Source organism: Pelecanus crispus, chromosome 11 (genome assembly GCF_030463565.1).
Source record: "Pelecanus crispus isolate bPelCri1 chromosome 11, bPelCri1.pri, whole genome shotgun sequence".
Taxonomy (NCBI): Eukaryota; Metazoa; Chordata; class Aves; order Pelecaniformes; family Pelecanidae; genus Pelecanus; species Pelecanus crispus.
In genome coordinates this window covers 15,635,413-15,653,424 of record NC_134653.1, presented here as the reverse complement: position 1 = coordinate 15,653,424, position 18,012 = coordinate 15,635,413, and the positions used below count along the sequence as shown (strand labels likewise).

Here is an 18,012-nt window from a genome sequence, read left to right as displayed (position 1 = left end):
CTACACGTATAAACTTAGTTCTGGTGTTTCATGGGCTTTGAGTATTTAGTTCACAGTCTTAGTAATATCTGTAAAGTACTTTTGTCAGTATACTTTGTATGGGGATGTGTTGGTATATAAAATCATTTAGGGGTGGGTACGTATGAAAAAAGTAAACATAGTAAAAAATGAAAGTTTCTCCAGTAATTAGGGCTAACCCCGTGTGTACAACTCCATTTTGTTCATCAGATTTTTGGTTTTAGCTTGAATAGAATAAATGAGATCTAGAGCAATCTCAGAATTGAGCAAACATTTCTTTGTAATATTTTTCAATGAAGGTAAATGCTAGGGAGAACCTATTAACTCAGATCACTTTGCCATGTAAAGTATCAGCATTTGCAGTTTGTTTATGATTTCAGGGGAGGAGTATAAGTTTTCTTTATGTTAATATCATATGCGATTACAGAGGCCATAGGGTGGGGTTTGGTTTATTGTTTCATCTGTTAGTAATACATCTCATAAATCCCTAACTAGCAATGATTTTTCTTAAGCGTTCTGTAAAAGCATTTCTGTAGAGAACCTGATACTCATAAACAGGATTAAAATGGTTGATGAATTATGCAGCAAGGCTGTCTTGTTCCTTGACTAAGTCTATTTTGTGGCAATTTAATTATTTTGGTAAGATTTAGGTAAATAGGATTGTTAAAGTTTGCTTTTTCCAAATGTGTTTCTTCCCATATTATTTTGGTCTTGAAAATCATCTTGGCTTTTCAGCAGTAGGTTCTGAAATATTTAAGTAAGAATGATGAGTAAATGAAAGCACACCTTAACTTTGTGTTGAGACAAATTTTTTGAGTATTAGTGGTGTGAATCAGGCGTAAATGATTATCCAGTCCTGGTATTGCCCCTTATTTCAGTAATATTTTATTGCAGAAACTAATAAAATGAGAATTTTTCATGTATTTTAACTCGAACAGGATCACCAAATCCTTGAGAAAAATGTTCCTGCTAACTTATCTGCAGCACTGCAGGTGTTTTGTGTTCAGAGAGCCCAGGACTGCATTCACTGAGTGTTCCGTCTTCTACTAGTTTCAGTGAGTTTGGCTCACAATAAATGGAGGATGGAACAATACTACAGATTTTTTACTATTTGTTATTTGTAGTCTAGCTGCTGATTTTAGTTAATCTTGCATTTGTTTTTCTGCTCTTTTGTTTATCTGTGATCTCTTGAAGTTGCTGTGTCTGGAGATTACTAGTGAGTGATTGCATCTAATTTTAACTATTCAGTACTCCAGTGGAGACAGCTCAAATAGTTGATATTTTACCTGCTTATTGATATGTAAGATTCTTACACCCCAGCCATGTTTCTTATCAGAATTAGGGAATGCAATTTTGGTACCAATAATATTGGCTTCTAGCAAAAATTCAAGATCTGCTACTAAAGCTGCATCTATTATACACGTAATGTAGCTCATATAGTAAGATATGTGCTACATCTTAATAAGGGTTGAGATTGTCTCTGGAGCAGGGAGGTTATTATGTACACAGAGAGGTATAGTCTGTCTCTTCAGAGTTCACTTTCAGGTAACTGGATGGCACTAAACATTTGTAATTAGATGTGAAAGCCTTGGTGTGGAGGCCACCTGGCTTATGTTGACTGAGACCTGATGTTAGCACCTGATGACTGTGTAGTGGCCTGGATGAAATTCAGGGCTAATCTCAATTAGTCTGCTGCAGCAGAGGTATCTTCATCATGATTGGCACCTGTGATGCCAGGCTCAGGAGGGAGGCCAAAGGTTTGAACATGCATACAGAATGATCTAAGGAGTTATTCTGAGAGGCAGTCCTTACAGGTCAGAGCTGATGCAAATGCATGGAAGCATTGGAAATTGCACTGTGCTGTGTTCAGTTATAGGGAAGAACGGGTTCGTTAGTATCTGATGTGAATAATCTGGCAATTTTAATTTAGTTAATTTTAACTTCACCTCTGTAATAATGCACAAGATGTATACAGGGTGGTGTTTTGTGGATATAGTAACATAAAGAAAAAGTAAGTCACTTGTGAAGTCTTGGCTTTGTATTGCTTTGAATGACCATTTCAAAAACATGTTAGTATCTATGCTTGTCAGTCCCCCATCCCTTCGTTTAAATACAGTATTTGCTAATTAATAAGGTTATTTGTTTGATGTATTATTTTCTGCCTTGTTTGAGCAGAAATTGAGCACTTTTGGAAAAAATCACTAGTCTGCTGTCTCCCGACTATTTATGGAAATATGTCTATGCTCTGTCAGCACCACTGAGAGGAAGTGTTACCTATGCTAGCTTTAACTTAGATGTCTGGCCTAATAATAGTAACGTTTCTGCTCCTTTTGTGCTCTTGGGACATAGATGTAGAGGCCTTTAACAGCAGAGAACTTTGGTTTGGTGCGTGAAGCTAGAAAATGCTAGGTTGGAGATTTAGGTTAGGACAAAATGCCTTCTCTCTGTATATGAGCAATTAGATACTATACTGGGAAGCACTATGAGCCATAAGACAATAGTTTGTATGCTTTCATATTGTTTTTGAGAATGCATTTAGCACGTTATGTCAAAGCACTTTATGAATATGTGTTATCTCACCTCACCAATACATTCTCTAAGTCTTCTAGAGCTTTTGAGCAGCTGAATTTCATCTGTCATTCAGGTTTACAAAAAAGAGTGTATTCAAATAAAAGCAGTTGCTCCTAACCCCATTTGAGATCTTTTTCCTCTGTGGGGTTTGGTTTGGTTTTTGGTTTTGTTTGGGTTTTTTTTGTTTGTTTATGGTATTATTCTATGTAGTTTCAATGAAAAATATTTAATGTAAATCTTGCTGTATTGATATTGTATTGAGATATGACAAAGCAAGGTATATTTACCTGACAAAAATAAAAGCTATGAGAGGATACATTCTTAAGCTTTTGTATGGTCAGAATTAAGCCAAAAACCTAACTCTTCGGTTAATTTCTTTCAGATTTATGATTTAATCTGAGAGTCTTTGGAGGTACTGCGTAAAAATAAGTTATAAGCTGCAAAACCAATCCAGAGCCACTAAAAATAAGTGAAATTTTAAGAATAGTTTCTTTTAATTTTCCTGTGACAATTTCTTCAATTCCAATAATTTTAGTGTTAAGGATTCATGTTGCTAAGTTTTATCTTGAAATTATTTTGAATTTCATGGCCAAATTAAAAAAACTTAAAGGAATAGATACACCCACAGTGTCTCAACTGTAAAACTAGTTTCAATAGGACTAATATAATTCAAGAAAAGTAATGAGTGTTATTTATGTGCATAAAAACATTTCAGAGATAATTTTGCTAAAAAATTTCTTTTTCTTCAAAGTACATTAATATGAATGGGTTTGTAGGGAGGGGAATCTTTGTGACTATCAAGTGAAAAGGAAAAATGTGAACTGGTCTCTCTGAGGTTTTGTTACTTGTAACTTGAGGCAAATACTCTCTCATTTAAAAAAAAAACAACCCACAAACTAGACCATTTAAGACTGACATAAGCATAGTTAGAATGAACAAGCTTTAATGTATATGTTTTCTTTTTATTTGTAAGAATATTTGTGTCTATTGTGACTGGAAGATTCTTGGGAGTAAGAGGGAAGTTGTGCAGTTGTATCAATGTGCAAGTACTCCTTGTTTGTTATGCTTGTAGTCAAGCTTAACAGATGTAGAATACCTCCTTCTCTTAAATGTGTCCAGTCTATTTCTGACACAAAATGTTGAGTGTAACATTAGTACATTATATTGTGCACATGCAACATAAAGTTCTATGTTTTGAGCTATCTTTCTTGGAAACATTCATATTTCAAAGGACATGAAGGAGGTGAAGGGCCTATCTGAAGTGAAATGCTGTTTGATGCATGAATAGAGCATAGGGGAGTATGGTTGTAGATGTGCGAGATAGAATAGAATCATATTAAGAGATGTCTTAGAGAAAGTAGGGAATATCAGGTAATCTGTGTGTGAATGTTCAGCAGGGGTAGATTTTAGTACCAAGTCTTGAATGGTCTGAATCTAGAGGATGAGAAACTTAAACTTTATGCAGAAAGCAAAAGAAGTGGCGATAGCATCAAAAAGCAGCAGAGGGGAAGAGAAGAGTGAATTTAGTGTTACCACTGTGGATTTCACTGAATAAAAGAAGATCAGAAAGGAAGGAAGTACAAGTAGGAGAGGTGAGGGATGGCCACCATAGGAAGAGAGAGTTGATTAGTGTTGATGAAAACAAACAACTTCTAGAGAATATTGTAGAAGAATTTGCAGACTCTGGTTATTAGCTGAGGAAAAGGAAGACTCAGAGGTATTGAATGTGACACCTTATCAATTGAAGTAGGAAAAGATTACAAAATATCAATTAGAGAGTGGAAAGAGGAGGGAGCTTATGCTGGACTCATGAACAGTCGTAATAGAGGTTACGCTAATGAAGCAATTAGAAAGGTATTATGGAGAGGACAGGATCCCTGAAGGATTCAGGGGAAAAAATGGGTAGAAAAAAGCAAATGCTTCTTTCAAAACCAGCAGATAGAATAAACTACAAAACAAGAAGAGACATAATGTTGACTCTGTATATAAAATTGAACTTTCTCACACGGTACTTCTGTCCCTATTTCAAGGCTTAATGAGGAGACCTATATAGGCAGCTTTGTATCAATTCCATACACAAAGCTGCCTTTATGCCAAAGCATGTAATTCTGCAAGGGTGATATAGAGCCAAAATTCTTAAGTTAACCCTGCCCTCCCCCCCGCAACCCCCTCAAAAAACCCCCAAACCAACAAACCAAAACAACCAACCCTTCTCCTCATAGATTCTGGCATAGGAGTGAGGTTGGGTCATGGCAGCTGACGTCTTTCTGCTGGAATGGTCTTTTGGAGAGTGTATAGCTGGCTACTTTGGAAAGCCCTGGTAGTGCTTCAGTGTAAACTGAAGCTCAAAGCTACAAAAACCTCCATTTTAATTCTCGTGAGCTACATCTTTATCTCTTTGAATGATGATGGGTATTTAACTAGAACCCTTCGGGCTTGGCCATAAGAATTTTAAGATGTTTTCGTTGAAAGCCACAAGAAAGAATTAGAGATTAAGGGCTATATTTTGAAGAGTCATTGAGCTAAATTTGAAAATGACTTAGTCCATCTTATGGGGTAGTGTGAAAATGATGAGGAGTATTTTGAGGTTTACTGGTAGATGATGATAAAGTCCTCAAGGGAGCTGTGGAGGTATTGTTCATTGCACTGGAGGGGTCTCATACTCAGGGGGAGTGGGCAGGCTGTAAACTGTAAGCAAAGGACAGGGGAAGTGGAGACTTAGAGATTCAGCTGCATTTAATAGAGGATTTGTTGGTTTGATACATGAGCATGTTAATATTTAGCTGTTATACATTAAAATGAGCTGCTACATTGTGGACTAAGTCTGGTGGATTTAGGTTCAGGCAGAATATATGAGAGATATCCAGCTGTAGACAGAATAATAAAAGGAGAAGTGGTTTCATTGTAGAAGGAAACTGTGTTGATGTCCAGTTAATTTAATTTCTACAGAGAAAAGATACAACCTTTACATAATATTATAATTAATCTATCATTTATTCTCCTTCTGAGATCTGACATTCTTTTAATTTTTTTAAGAGATTAATAATCTTTCACAAAAAAAAAAGAAACTTCAGCAAGATATGTTTATGCTGCCCTACTATGCATACTTATCGTTGTATTTGTTTTTTTCTTGGGTTTTTTAAAACTTTTTTTAAACTTTTAAAACTCTTTTTAAACTTTTAAAACTCTTTCTTTTTAAACTTTTTTAAACTTTTAAAAGTTTATTACTATCGCATGAAACCAAGCTCTAAATTCATGTGCTCCTGCTTCTTTTTTCGCATTTCAAGTTAACTTCTTTCCTTGTATTTTTGTAACAGCAGCAAAGTGTGAGATGGGGTGGTGCAAATCAAGGAGCAAAAAATCAGGGAAAGCTTTTTTTGATTAATGAATTTGTGTGAAAATTTTAGTTTAAAATAAGTGTATTCGATATGGATAAAATAGAGATTGTAGTACTGCAAGTGACTTGTGTCTATATAAAATAAGAAAACAGAATTTTTATATAAAAACAAATTTGGATGAAATATATATAGTATGGCCTTACTATTCAGATGCTCTCTCTTTCTCCTCTCTGATACTTAACAAACAGCCCACAGTGGCAGCAGGCAAAGGTAGGCTTCATCACTTTAGATAAAACAGTAGACTTCATTTTTTCTGAGTGGTTTGTAGCCCTCCCATCCTACACACTGAAGCTTTAAGCTACTTAACAAGTTGTACACAATTTTCTGTGATTCATACTCATTAGTTTTGTATATTACTTTGTTTTTTTTTTAATTCTGAGTTTTTACAATTAATTCTGAGTTAATTTTCTAGGGGTCATGTTGTTACATCTTTTCATCTGGAATTTTAGAAAGAATATTATAGGGCAACACTACACGTGACACACTGATGTCTTCTTGCTAACATTACGATATTAAAAATAACCTAAATGGTAATTACTATAGCTGGACTCTTCTGTCAAAGTGGTTCTTTTGACAAGCAGGCTTGTACCAGCGTGTCAGATTTAAAGAATCTCTGTTTGAAAAAGTTTATTTGGTGTTGTGACAGTAGTGCATGGTCAGTGAAAGCACCCTGTGCTTCTGAAAATGAAACGTTGAAGTGTTCCTACTACCTTTGTGCTAGGTGAGGTGGGAGTGAGATTGACAGAAGATTTTGCTGCCCTGATTTCTATTTCACTGTCTTGGTTCGTTCTGTCTATTTTCCTGCTTCTTGAGTTTGTACTCCAAAGGTAACAGTTTAGATAAAGCTGCTGCCCCTCCTACCCACCCCCCCACCAAAAAAAAAAAAAAAAAAAAGTAGTAACTGCACATCATCTTAAGCTTTCCTAAATCAGGGCTGCTGTATTCATTGCTTCCTGCTCTGCATAGTGCAGTCCTTCCTTTGATGATGCTTGTGCCATTGGGTGACAAGTGCTTTCGGAAAGCTTTTGCTACTTCACTTATCAGCCACACTGTCTTTCCAATTGTCTGGCAACTGAGTCATGTGTGCCAATGCTAGCATAAAAAGTGGATGGGAACATGTGGACGGAAGAGAGCAAGGGTGATGGCGATCCCGAAGTAATTTAAGGTGCTTTGGAACCTCATCCTGTGCCTTCAGTGCACTATTGTGGTTAGACATAGGCAGACGTTTTTGAGACACAAGTCTCCTGATAAAATACTTTTTCCCACCCTTTATTCACTATGCAAATTGCGTAGCAGGTTCAGTTACACCATCAAAACTAGGGTACAGCTCATTGTATTCGAGTAACTGGTTTAAGCTGAGGTTGATATAACCTGCGTCTCCACTAGATGGAGTCCCCGGTATAGCTGTACAAGGATCGCCGGAGAAGAAAACCCTCCGAGTGGAGACCGGGTCTCGGGTGTGAGGGGAAAAAAAGGATTCACAGGCTTGGACCATGCTAACCTTGCTTTCTACAGTGAAAAACCATGAGTAAATCATGATTTTTGAAGGGATACGCTGGTGTAAAGTCGCATAAAATTGAATCGGCATCAGTTTGTTAGGCCTGTCTTCTTTCCATCCTTCTCCCCCCGCCCCTTGCTTTCTACAAAATATCTAGACACTGTAGGCCAGGAAGATAAGACCTGTCAAGGAACATACATCATCTTTTTGGAAGTGTCTCTCTAACTCTTTAAGGGCTGAACAATTTTATTTATTTACTTATTTTGTTACCTTCCCCACCCACCCCCCGCAAACACATTGGTGGGAATAAGGGCTCTTGGTTTCTTGTTGTGAAAAACCTAGATGGTTAATGTTGAGTGCTTATGAAATATGTATTAAGTGGTACTGAAGAGGTTAACTGTACTGTTAGAGTCTTTGTAGACATTGGGTATGAAATATTGGAGAAGTCAATGGACATAACACCGTGCTTAATAGAAACAGAAAATTAGTGATTCTTATTTGCCTGAGGTAAGCTTGAGCCTCTGTAATGCCTTGATCTTTGTGCAAAGACCTAGTAAAGAAGAGCAATCTTAACAGAAACCTTAAATTAGAAATAGGGATTTTCATGACAAGAAAATATCACTGGAAGGATGAGATGTTGCCCATTAATTGAAAAGAATAGAGGGAAACCCTTTTGTTTAGTCTTTTTAACAAAACAAATTAAAACCGTCAGTGATATTTCCCTAGTTTAGTTTAAAAGAGCATAACACTTGTATATAAGAAAATAGAATACTGTGTAGAATAAAGGCAAATATATTAATAATTGCTAGTGATTTGTCAAAATATATTGGTGAAGCATTCTATTTTTGGGCTTGTAATATGCTGCTTTTCCTGGTTTGAAGTCCCGGTAGTTATTTTTTTCATGTGGTGTTAGAAAAGGAGTGTTTAAGAGAAAGGACTGCAGTACCATTAGCTTCTATACTACTTGCCTGAATTATTTTTATACCACATCAGCCATTTTATAAAGTTGAGAAGAAAAGACATTCTTCACATGGATAATGTAATATGCAGTTGTGATTTTTTTTTGTTTTAAGCTGTCTGATGTCTGGAAGCATACAATCTTTATAATACTGTATGCCTTCCATATGTGTAAACTTGCTAGTGTAGGCTACTGCTGAGACAAGTTTGAAGTGTAAAATGGTATGTTGTCTTGCAGGTGATCTCTTTCAGATCTTTTTTTTTTTTTTACTTGATAGAAAAGGTTTGACTGATTAGGCAGTCTGCTGTGATAATTCTAAAGGTGAACTTTTAGGTTGGGTGTTTGTAAATGTAAAATTTGAAGTTGACTACCAGATCACAACAAATTGAGTGGATGATTGTAAATGGAACATGCTATACTAAATAAACAAATGCATTGTATATGAAAGAGTGGGTTTGTATTTGTACATCAGATGTGTGAGAAATGCTGTCGGTTCTTTTTGCTTTGTTTTAGAGGTTCTTTGATTTCATGTTTTTATTTGCATATTCAAGATTGATCAACACTTTGCTGTTGCTATTTTTCAAATGTCCGTCTCATTGGATGTGGGGAGAGGGTGCATATCTGCAAGTTCTCTGCCTGTGCTCTATACCATGACACTGACAATCCAAACAGGTTGGAAAACGGAGTGTTGCCTCTCACAGTGGTGTAGTAGGCATCGTACCTCAGATGGATCTATTATCACTGTGGAAGAATTTTGTACTTCTGCATTTTCAACTGAACTCCCACAGAGGCTGATTTAGGTTGTGTAGATTGGTAGCCTCCTATTATTTTGAAAAAGTTTTGTATTTGTTGTTAATTGATATCTAATTGATAATATGAGCAACTGAATTTAGTTACTGACCCAACAGAGTAGCAGTGAGACAACTGGAAGATGCCATATGCTGTAGGTACAGTGGGCTTTGCAATTCCACACATTGATTTTTGTAGAATAAGGGAGAAATTAATTTGCAGATGAGATATTGGTGGGGCATATGCTGTTCTGTGAAATCGCATAGTAGTTATAGCGATACTGTCACTGTGCATGAGGATAGAAGGTCAGATTGTGTCCAGTCATTCATGTACCTTTGGCAATTTTGTGGTGGCACTTACTGTATATATAGCCATAATTTGGAATGTGGTTATGATTGATGGGTTGGGTTTGGTAGAAGAGTGTGTATAAACAAGGAAATGGCTTTAAAGAAGAGACATTGATTTTATTTTTATAAAAATAAAACACACTTTGTTACCTTTTTTCTTTTTAGACATAATGACAAGTTATCCTTGGAAGGGACGAAAATTGGTAATGACTTTCCCCTGCATCTCTTGAAGTAGTGCATATCAGGCTAAAGAACTCTGTTTCTTTTTTAGGTCTGTTACACTACTGCATTATGTATGTCTGTCTGTTGTTTCTCTGTGTATAGATGATTTGGATAGTTAAAACATTGACATTCTTGTTTTAATAATATGAATATACAAATGTGAGGTATTCATAGTATTTGTGGGTCATGTTTTTCTTACTTTGAAATGTGTGAAAATTATGGATAAAAGACCAAAATTAGCTACATTTACACTACTATATTCTCTTGAGTAATTGTTCAATACGCTGCTTTTAAGAGTTTAATCTGTTTTATGGATGTCCTTTTAGCTGTAAAATAGTGCAATAGAGAGAAGAAACTTTGCTTGACCATCACCGTGTTCCAGAACTTCACTTTGGGAAATTGCATAGACTTACATAGTTCCAAACTGTTTGGCTAGGAAGCATGCTGCCTTTGATTTTGACATAATGTGGAACGAGTTGATTATTTGCCTCCTTACATAACGTATTTGTTTTTCATTAAACATTCTGATAAGGTCTTATTAAAGGGCCATGTATTATTTATGGTATTTCATATGAAAATGAGCTGAAGGGAAAATTCTATTAGCTTAGGGCATTTGCAGAATAACAGCCTTTCTGTGCTAGAAAAAAAAAAAAAAGAATGAAGAAAAGCATGACATACTCCTGTCAGAACAGGAGACTGCTTAAGGCAGAGAGAAAGAATGGAAAAAGGAGAAAGGGCATAGAGAGAGTTCATCTCTCCTCCTCACTCTCTCTTGTTCTGTGGCGTGTGGGGTTTTTTTGTTGGTGGTTTGTTTCTTGGGTTTGGGTGGGGTTTTTTTTTGGGGGGGGGGGAGTTTGGTGATACAAAATAGCACAGATTAAGTAATCTGGGCTGTTCTAGTAGATCAGTCTGTGATAAACTGCGAAAGCATGGATGTTTCCTAAACCGAAACCAATCCCTGTATTGTAAGTTTGTGTGTCACTGTTTTGGTGTTGATTGCTGTGTTCTAAATACATTGGTTTTGTTGCATTGACTGCTTTTGAGAAAGAAAATTATGTAATAACTGATTCTGCTGGAAAATTTTCGGGTTTGCATGAAGAAGACTTAGTGGATCTAAATCGGTCTCTGAAGCTTGTGTGGGTGCAGGTATGTGTGCACACATGTAGAATGAAAAAGAACAAATTTTTTTTAAAATACAGGGCCTGAGTTGCAGTGACATGTTTTGTATCTATTTCCAGCTAAGTGGGGACTATTATTTGTTTTTAAGGGTAGATCTTAATATTAAACCAGTTACGCTGTTGATGAAATAGACTTCTCTTGTATGTGGGTTATTTATTTACTTCTCTTGTATGTGCGTTATTTATATAATGTTATTAACGTTAAACTCGATATGTGTTTCTGTGGGAGTTAGATATCATATAAAATAGGTAATTTTAAAACCTTCTGCAGAGTCTTTTTAAAAGGAACCCTTTCAAAACCTCAGGTGTTGCTTTGAGGTTTGACCTTCTTTCCTGAAGAATTAATATTTAATACATTTGTCAAATTCTAATTAAAAATAGTAGTATCTTCTGTTATACTTGAGTTGTATCTAAGAAAAAAAAAAAAGAGACCTGTAATATAGGACCTCAAGGACAAGCTGTAATATAAATTACTTGATTTGCAGGTCACATCCTACTTTATTACATAAAGACTAACTAGATCTACTAATGAATAATTATTACTCCATAAAATAAAGGGGGGGAAAAAGAAAAAGCCTGCAAGAGTGGAATACTAATTTGAGGTATCACTCTCAAAGTAAAATGTAAACATTAAATTCTGAAAATTGCAAATGTAATTTTTCCATGTAACCTGATAGGGCAGTCCTTTATAATAGATTGACTAGCTGTCAAATAAATTTGTAATTTTAGATGAGATGGGGTTTAGACCAATTTTAAGATACAGTCTTTATCCAAGCCTGCTCCCCTCCCCCCAGTAAAGTAGACACAGTGTGCCATAGAAATTTGTTTCATTCCTAGTGTTTCTGCTGCAGTGGTTACACTGATATTTCACAGTTTCGCTGTAATGCTTTTATAGGCTTCTCTGGGAAACTAGATGGTGAATGAAATGTAGATATAAAATTAATTTGTATTTTAAAAAAGGTCATTTACTGATAGTACTGTATATTTGCTGGAATCCTCTTGACTAGCCAAGGTTCTCCCCTTCCCCACTTTGTGCTTCACACTTTTGTTCTTAGAATGGGAAAGCCCTTTTTATGTCAGGTGTGAGTCCTGTGAGGGGGGAAAAAAAAAGTGTGTGTGTGAGCGTGTATGTGTGCGTGCAGAATCATAACAGGCATTCAGTCCCAGCTGGGCAATGACACTAATTGCCCAGATCTCATGGATGCCTGTGATGCAGCGCACTCACTTTCTCTCCTTCCCTATCCTCTCCAGGGATTTTTAAAATGCAGTATTTGAATTTTGGTGAGTGGTAAAGACCCTGCCCTAGGACCCATTTGACAAATGAGAAGCTGTGCAGCATCAGCACCAGCCGACTGAGCCTCACTGAGTCAATCTCTCTCTCTACTAGTCAGCAGCTACTGTTGTGAGACAAGCTTCAGCTCTCTCTGTCATTGAGGAAGTTCCATTTGCTCATCAATAGGCTGCAGGCTGTGTCTTCTTTTTTTCCTCTCTGTTAAAAATTCGTAGTTAAATCTACCAAGTTGCCTTAGCTGACAAATGAATGTAGGGATCTAGCGCTGGGGGAAAAAAGGCATTCGAGAAATACCGTTTCTTTCTTAAACAATCAAAAGGAAAAAAACGTAGTGACAAGATAGGGCAAACGTGCTTGCATGCAAGCCCCCTCACTTGTTCTACGTAGACTTCAGAGCAACACCATGCAGCATCCCCTTACGGGTGCAACCTGCGTGGCACTGCCGAATGTGGGCATGTGTCCCCAGCTCTCCTGTGCCTTGACTTTTATGTACTTACAGCAGGTAAGTTTGCTTAACTTTTTCTTTTCCTATAGTGCCTGCTTTGTCAGCATCGTTTGGGGGATTTGTAATCTTGGAGATATTTTTTGTGTGAATAGACTGTATAAATGTCTCCCACTGTGTGGAGTGAATGTTGTGCCTGCACTTAAGAATGGTGAGAGTGAGTAGAAAATATGTTTTAACAGAGCATCAAGCCTTTGCATTTTTTTTTTCAATGTCATTATTGATGCTGTTTAGAGATATTTAACACAGTACTTTGACTGCATTTCTCATGGATACTGTAGCAGAGTTTCAGCCATAAAGGACTGCTCTTTATTCACTTGCAGGCATAAATTATACTTCTAATGTAAATGTGCCCAATGGCAATTTTGTTTAAGCCTTCTTTGAAGCCAGGAATTTTAAGTCTGTGTTGAAACATGCTGCTGATTAAAATCAAACTGATTTTTAGTTCATCAAAAAAAAGAAAAGAAAAAAAATTTATAAAGCAATATCTGTGCAGTATTAACACTTCTGTCACTGAAGTATATTGGAATGGATTTTAAAAAATGTTCAGATATCGGCAAAGTGATACAAATTCTAGTCCATTTTTTAAGATTTTTTTTTAAAGTAATTTCATATAATTTTTGCTTCTACTTTTTTTTTGTTTGTTTTTAAAGTATTTCCATCCCTTTCCCTCCCCAAATTATTTACTAGTTGGTACCCTCTCTCTTCTATAACAGGAAATAAATAACTGGATAATAACACATTATTTTTTTAAACTAGTAGTGTGGAATCGTCATTGTATTCTACTTTTCTGTTTTATAACTGAGTTCACCATTTTAGAGAGTCATCTAGTAAGTATGTAGAGCCAAGACAGAAATATGTTGTCATGCAAAAATGATTAATCCTGTTTATTCTGTTACTTTCTGCTGAAACTTCAGGGAAAAGAATTCTTGTGCCTACTGTAACAAATAGGGGCATTTCTTCTAACTTCCACTACAATAGTTTATATGCATATTGATTTCCATGAAACAGTCTCGAACTTTATTTCTGTATTTAAAAATGCCTGAAAGATGTTTTACAGTATTTCTTTTTGTTCCTAAAGATTAAATAAAACAGATTTAAAGCTTATTTTTATTTCCGAGTATTTGTTTTCTATTACTGCTGAAAGAACAGAACTCAAGTATTTCCAGGATATAAACCCCTCCTGTAGCTTTTTTTTTTCTTCAGTAGTGTAGTATAAACCATTTCTGACTGAGTTCATAATAAAAGATTCTTGTATATGCCCGAGATTATACATGTATGTGGGAGGGATTCATATGTCTACAATTAAAATTTGCATCAGATAAATATGATGTATTTAATATTTAAATAAATTGCATGTCATAATTAAAACCTGTGTTCTTAGTAGTTCTGTATTCTGGATACATTTAGAAATTACATTTATAGATCAGCTTTAATGATCCAGTGTGACTTGTGCACTTAGTGGTTGTATACAAAATGTATTCCTGTATTTTGTTGGATTTGTTCCTTTGAGTTTGCCAAACAACAATTTATATGGTAAAGATCCAGCTTTTGAAAGGAAAAATGTGAATTAAGGTGAGAGGTCAACATGGCCACACAAGGAGCTGATAAAGAATAACATAAAGATGAGGTTAGATGCTATAATAACCTTCCTGTGTGAGCTACTGCAGTATCATTATGCAAACACTTCTATAGTATGGCACTGCTTTAAGGTTTAAAAAACTGTGCAACCATAATGATTACTTTAAAATAGTGAATTCAATTCCATCTATTCCATTTGAGAGAAAGATGAGAAGTGATTGCTAATGCACTTTACAAAGTGCTGTATCTAGTTGATAATTTTTAACTCTTTAACTGGATTAACTGCCACAGCGAAAGTATCTTTTTTATTTTTTTGAAGTGTTGGCTTTCTCGTTTGGTTAATCCTATTGTCAGTTTAGAATCATTCTGCCTCTACTAATCACAATTATATATAAATTAAAAAGTATCTGAATTCCTGATGATAATTGTGGCAGGTTCAAAATTCTGTGCTTGTTGCTTCTTTTGATTGCTGGTTGGCATTTTAGTTATTCTGGATTCCTAGAGAGTCAGATAATTATCATCTTAATTCAGGTATGATTTATTATTTTATGTATGTGGTTAAGTATTTCTTTAGAAACAACATTACTTTATCTCAAAATTATTCAGGCAGAAAGATAGTACTGTGGTGACTTTACATAGAAAGCTAAAGTAACATGGTTCTGGTTTTAAATAGGAAAGGATAAGAAGTGGTTTATATTTTTGAAAAACATTAATAAACTTCTACCATGACAGTCTACTTAGCTTTTTTCTGTTTTCCCCATATCTGATTATTTCTAGTAAACCTACAAAAATAGTTTTGTATATTTAGTGCAAATATCACTATTTCAGTGAAACTGTAATTTTTTTTCTCTCTCTATAAAGTCATATATAGATCTTAAATACTGGTAACCTAAAAGCTTTATCTGGCAACTTAATAACTAGTGATTCCCCCCTGCCTGTGAATCCTGTGACCAGCAGTAGATAGACTTTATGTGAACCTATCAAGTAGAGTATTTTTTTTCCTCTAAAAATTGCACTCCAGCTAGGTCTGCTCACTTGCACCTCAATTAAAATGAATTCAGACATCTGTATTACAATGGAGCGCTCTCTCAGTTTTAAGCTTTACTATCTATTTCGAATCTATGAAAAAATTTATTCTCTATTTTTGTGTGTATCTGCTAAATACGCTAGTATTCTGTCACATGTAAGTTTTATAATTGGATACATATCTCTCCTGAAAAACTATAAAAGGCATTATATTCTTCTCAAGATGGGCAAACTTCCTGCCAATAAATATTTATATAGCCATGAGGATGGTGGTTTTCTGTGGAGCTGTATTAATCATTTGGGAAAATCTGTGTTTTGGGAGTCATTTAAAATTGGCCGTTATTTATTTGCTAAACTAACACTGCTTGGTCAGTTTGTTTAGTATAAATGAATAAATTGTTTTCCACAGTGTACCCACAGAAGTGCTCTACTACTTTGTGCAGTGTTAGAAACTTAAGTATTTGCTCTGATATCTTCCAGATTACGCACGTATATAATGTTTTAAGAGCTAAGTGAGGAACTGATTTTTTTTTCAACAGTTTGTGCAGACAGGATGCTATACCTAAAAACATTTAAAGCTTAACTGTTGAAAATAAAGTTGAAAATAAATAAAGCACAGAGGCCTAGTTCACATTATGGATTAACTGTCAATAAAATATTCACTTGAAAAAGCCAACAAAAACTGAAGGATGCTTTGGAGTTAGTTAAGCTATTTGAAAAGGTCTGAAATTATTTGGATGTTCTCTTACTAAGATGCTTCTAACTTTAGAAATCCAGAAAGAGTTTTCAAACAACACTAAAACCAAAATGACTGTATCAGTGGCAGCAACAAATGGAGGATATATGGTTTTGATTTGGAAGGTTTTACTGTATCATTATAAATTTAGGGACAATTGGGAAATTTGGGTTAGAATTTTACCTAGTGTCAATATTTAAAGATGCAGGAAAAGGGAACCTGGATTTGTAGTGCACTCTGTCATTTGGTAAGATTTTATGGCGTTAGAAACAGCTAAATACATCTGTTTTCTCTTCTCTTCCCTAATATGGCACATCAGTGCAAGAAATAATTTCTGACCACAAGCTTACATCAAATGCTAGCATGAAGTAATATTTGCAGCACAATTTTGTCCTCCTGTAAATTGGGATTTAGTGAATATTAATGGAGGCTTAGTTCTGTTAACTGGTATTTCCCTATGGTATATGTTTGCCGGGACACAGAGTTATTTAGTTGGTATTTTCTGAGTAAAGTAACAAAGTCAACTATTGTTTTGAAACATCACACAGTATTCCACGTCATAGTGTACAGTGCTGCTGTCATTATTTTAAAATTGGTAATTTTTTTTCCTGTTTAATGATGATAGATGTGCTTTGTTTTAAATAGTGAAGTGGTTTGTACAAAGGGTAATTCCTCTTAAATGGAGCAATTGCTCATAGTGGACATTCACAGATTGAAAACAATTGAACTGAAACTTCAATATCAACCTTTTCTGTCTTTAACAAGAAAGTAGTTCACGGTACAGCTCTTGTATCAATGATGAAAAGAATCCACCATGAAAACAAAACAAAAACCAACAAACCCTCCATCTCTACCCCAGCTATTCCATTAGTGCTTACATGGTAAATTAGTGTAATTTTATTTGGGCCTTAAGCATTATGACTATGGAGAAAAGCTGAATTCCCCACTCAGTTACTTATGTCATGCTTCTGGATCTGATGATTTATAGGAGTATGAAAGACTTTTTATCACATTCTTTCTTCATGGCTTAATTCAACGTTGATTTATTTGGTAGCATTTTCAATTGATGTAGTCAATAGTGTCAATAATGGAATAAAGATTAGAACAGATTATCTTTGTGCTAAAATTGTGTAAAGAATTAAAATGGATGAACAATTCCTGGATACAGTGTACCTCTTCTATAGAGGACAAGCACATCAATTGCTGAATGCCACCATTGCAGTTACAGTTCTAAGTATGTGTCTTTTGCATTTTGTACCTTAGTGAGTCTTCAAAGGATCAGGTATGTTAGTTGAATTCAAGAACTGATGTTTTATGATGACACTGTTTAAACCTATCATGAGAACACGGCCTTTCTTTACCCAGTCCATTTAGAGTACTCACTCACTCTGTGGCTCTCCTGTAAAATCAGTTAATCGGGCTTTAGCTCATGAAAATTTTAAGCGTCTGTTAGCTTACAAATTGGAGTCTTTGCACAATTTTGTTCCTCAGTCTGCTATTTCGTGGCAATTTTTATGTGAGAATATGCAACCTCTGCTTATGACTGCATGAGTGAAAAGAAGTCCACGTTACTAATGCTCACTCACCATCTGTTTTTCTTACAGCTGGGCCTTGAATAATTGTCCAGTAGCTGATGGACCGAGGGTAGGCAATCTTTTCAGGGTTTTCTGATTCATTTAACCAGCTTCACTGCCCCAAGAGAAACATAGTGCTTGTTTATTCATATGTGTAGGGTAAGAAACTGTACTTTGTCAAATAAATTATAGTACTCTGTTAAAACAAAAAAAGAATTACCATGCTACAAACAATATCATGCAGATGCATTTGCACCTAAGGGGGCAGTGTGGCAGTCTTAGGGAATTTTAGTGTATGAATGAAACAGACCTCAAAAGATGGA

General features: G+C 35.4%; 1 protein-coding gene across 4 annotated transcripts in view; it reads left to right on the top strand.

The window, feature by feature from the left end:
• The window catches only part of RBFOX1 (RNA binding fox-1 homolog 1), a 1,399,804-nt gene that overhangs the window by 1,094,089 nt on the left and 287,703 nt on the right, over positions 1-18,012 (top strand). For 3 of the 4 annotated variants that reach the window (XM_075719231.1, XM_075719228.1, XM_075719224.1), the window contains exon 1: positions 12,674-12,772. The exons of the other annotated variant lie outside the window; for it this stretch is intronic. In XM_075719231.1, the coding sequence (XP_075575346.1) occupies positions 12,674-12,772 (99 nt within the window). Of the gene's footprint in view, positions 1-12,673; positions 12,773-18,012 lie in introns of those variants that run through there. 4 annotated transcript variants of the gene reach the window in all.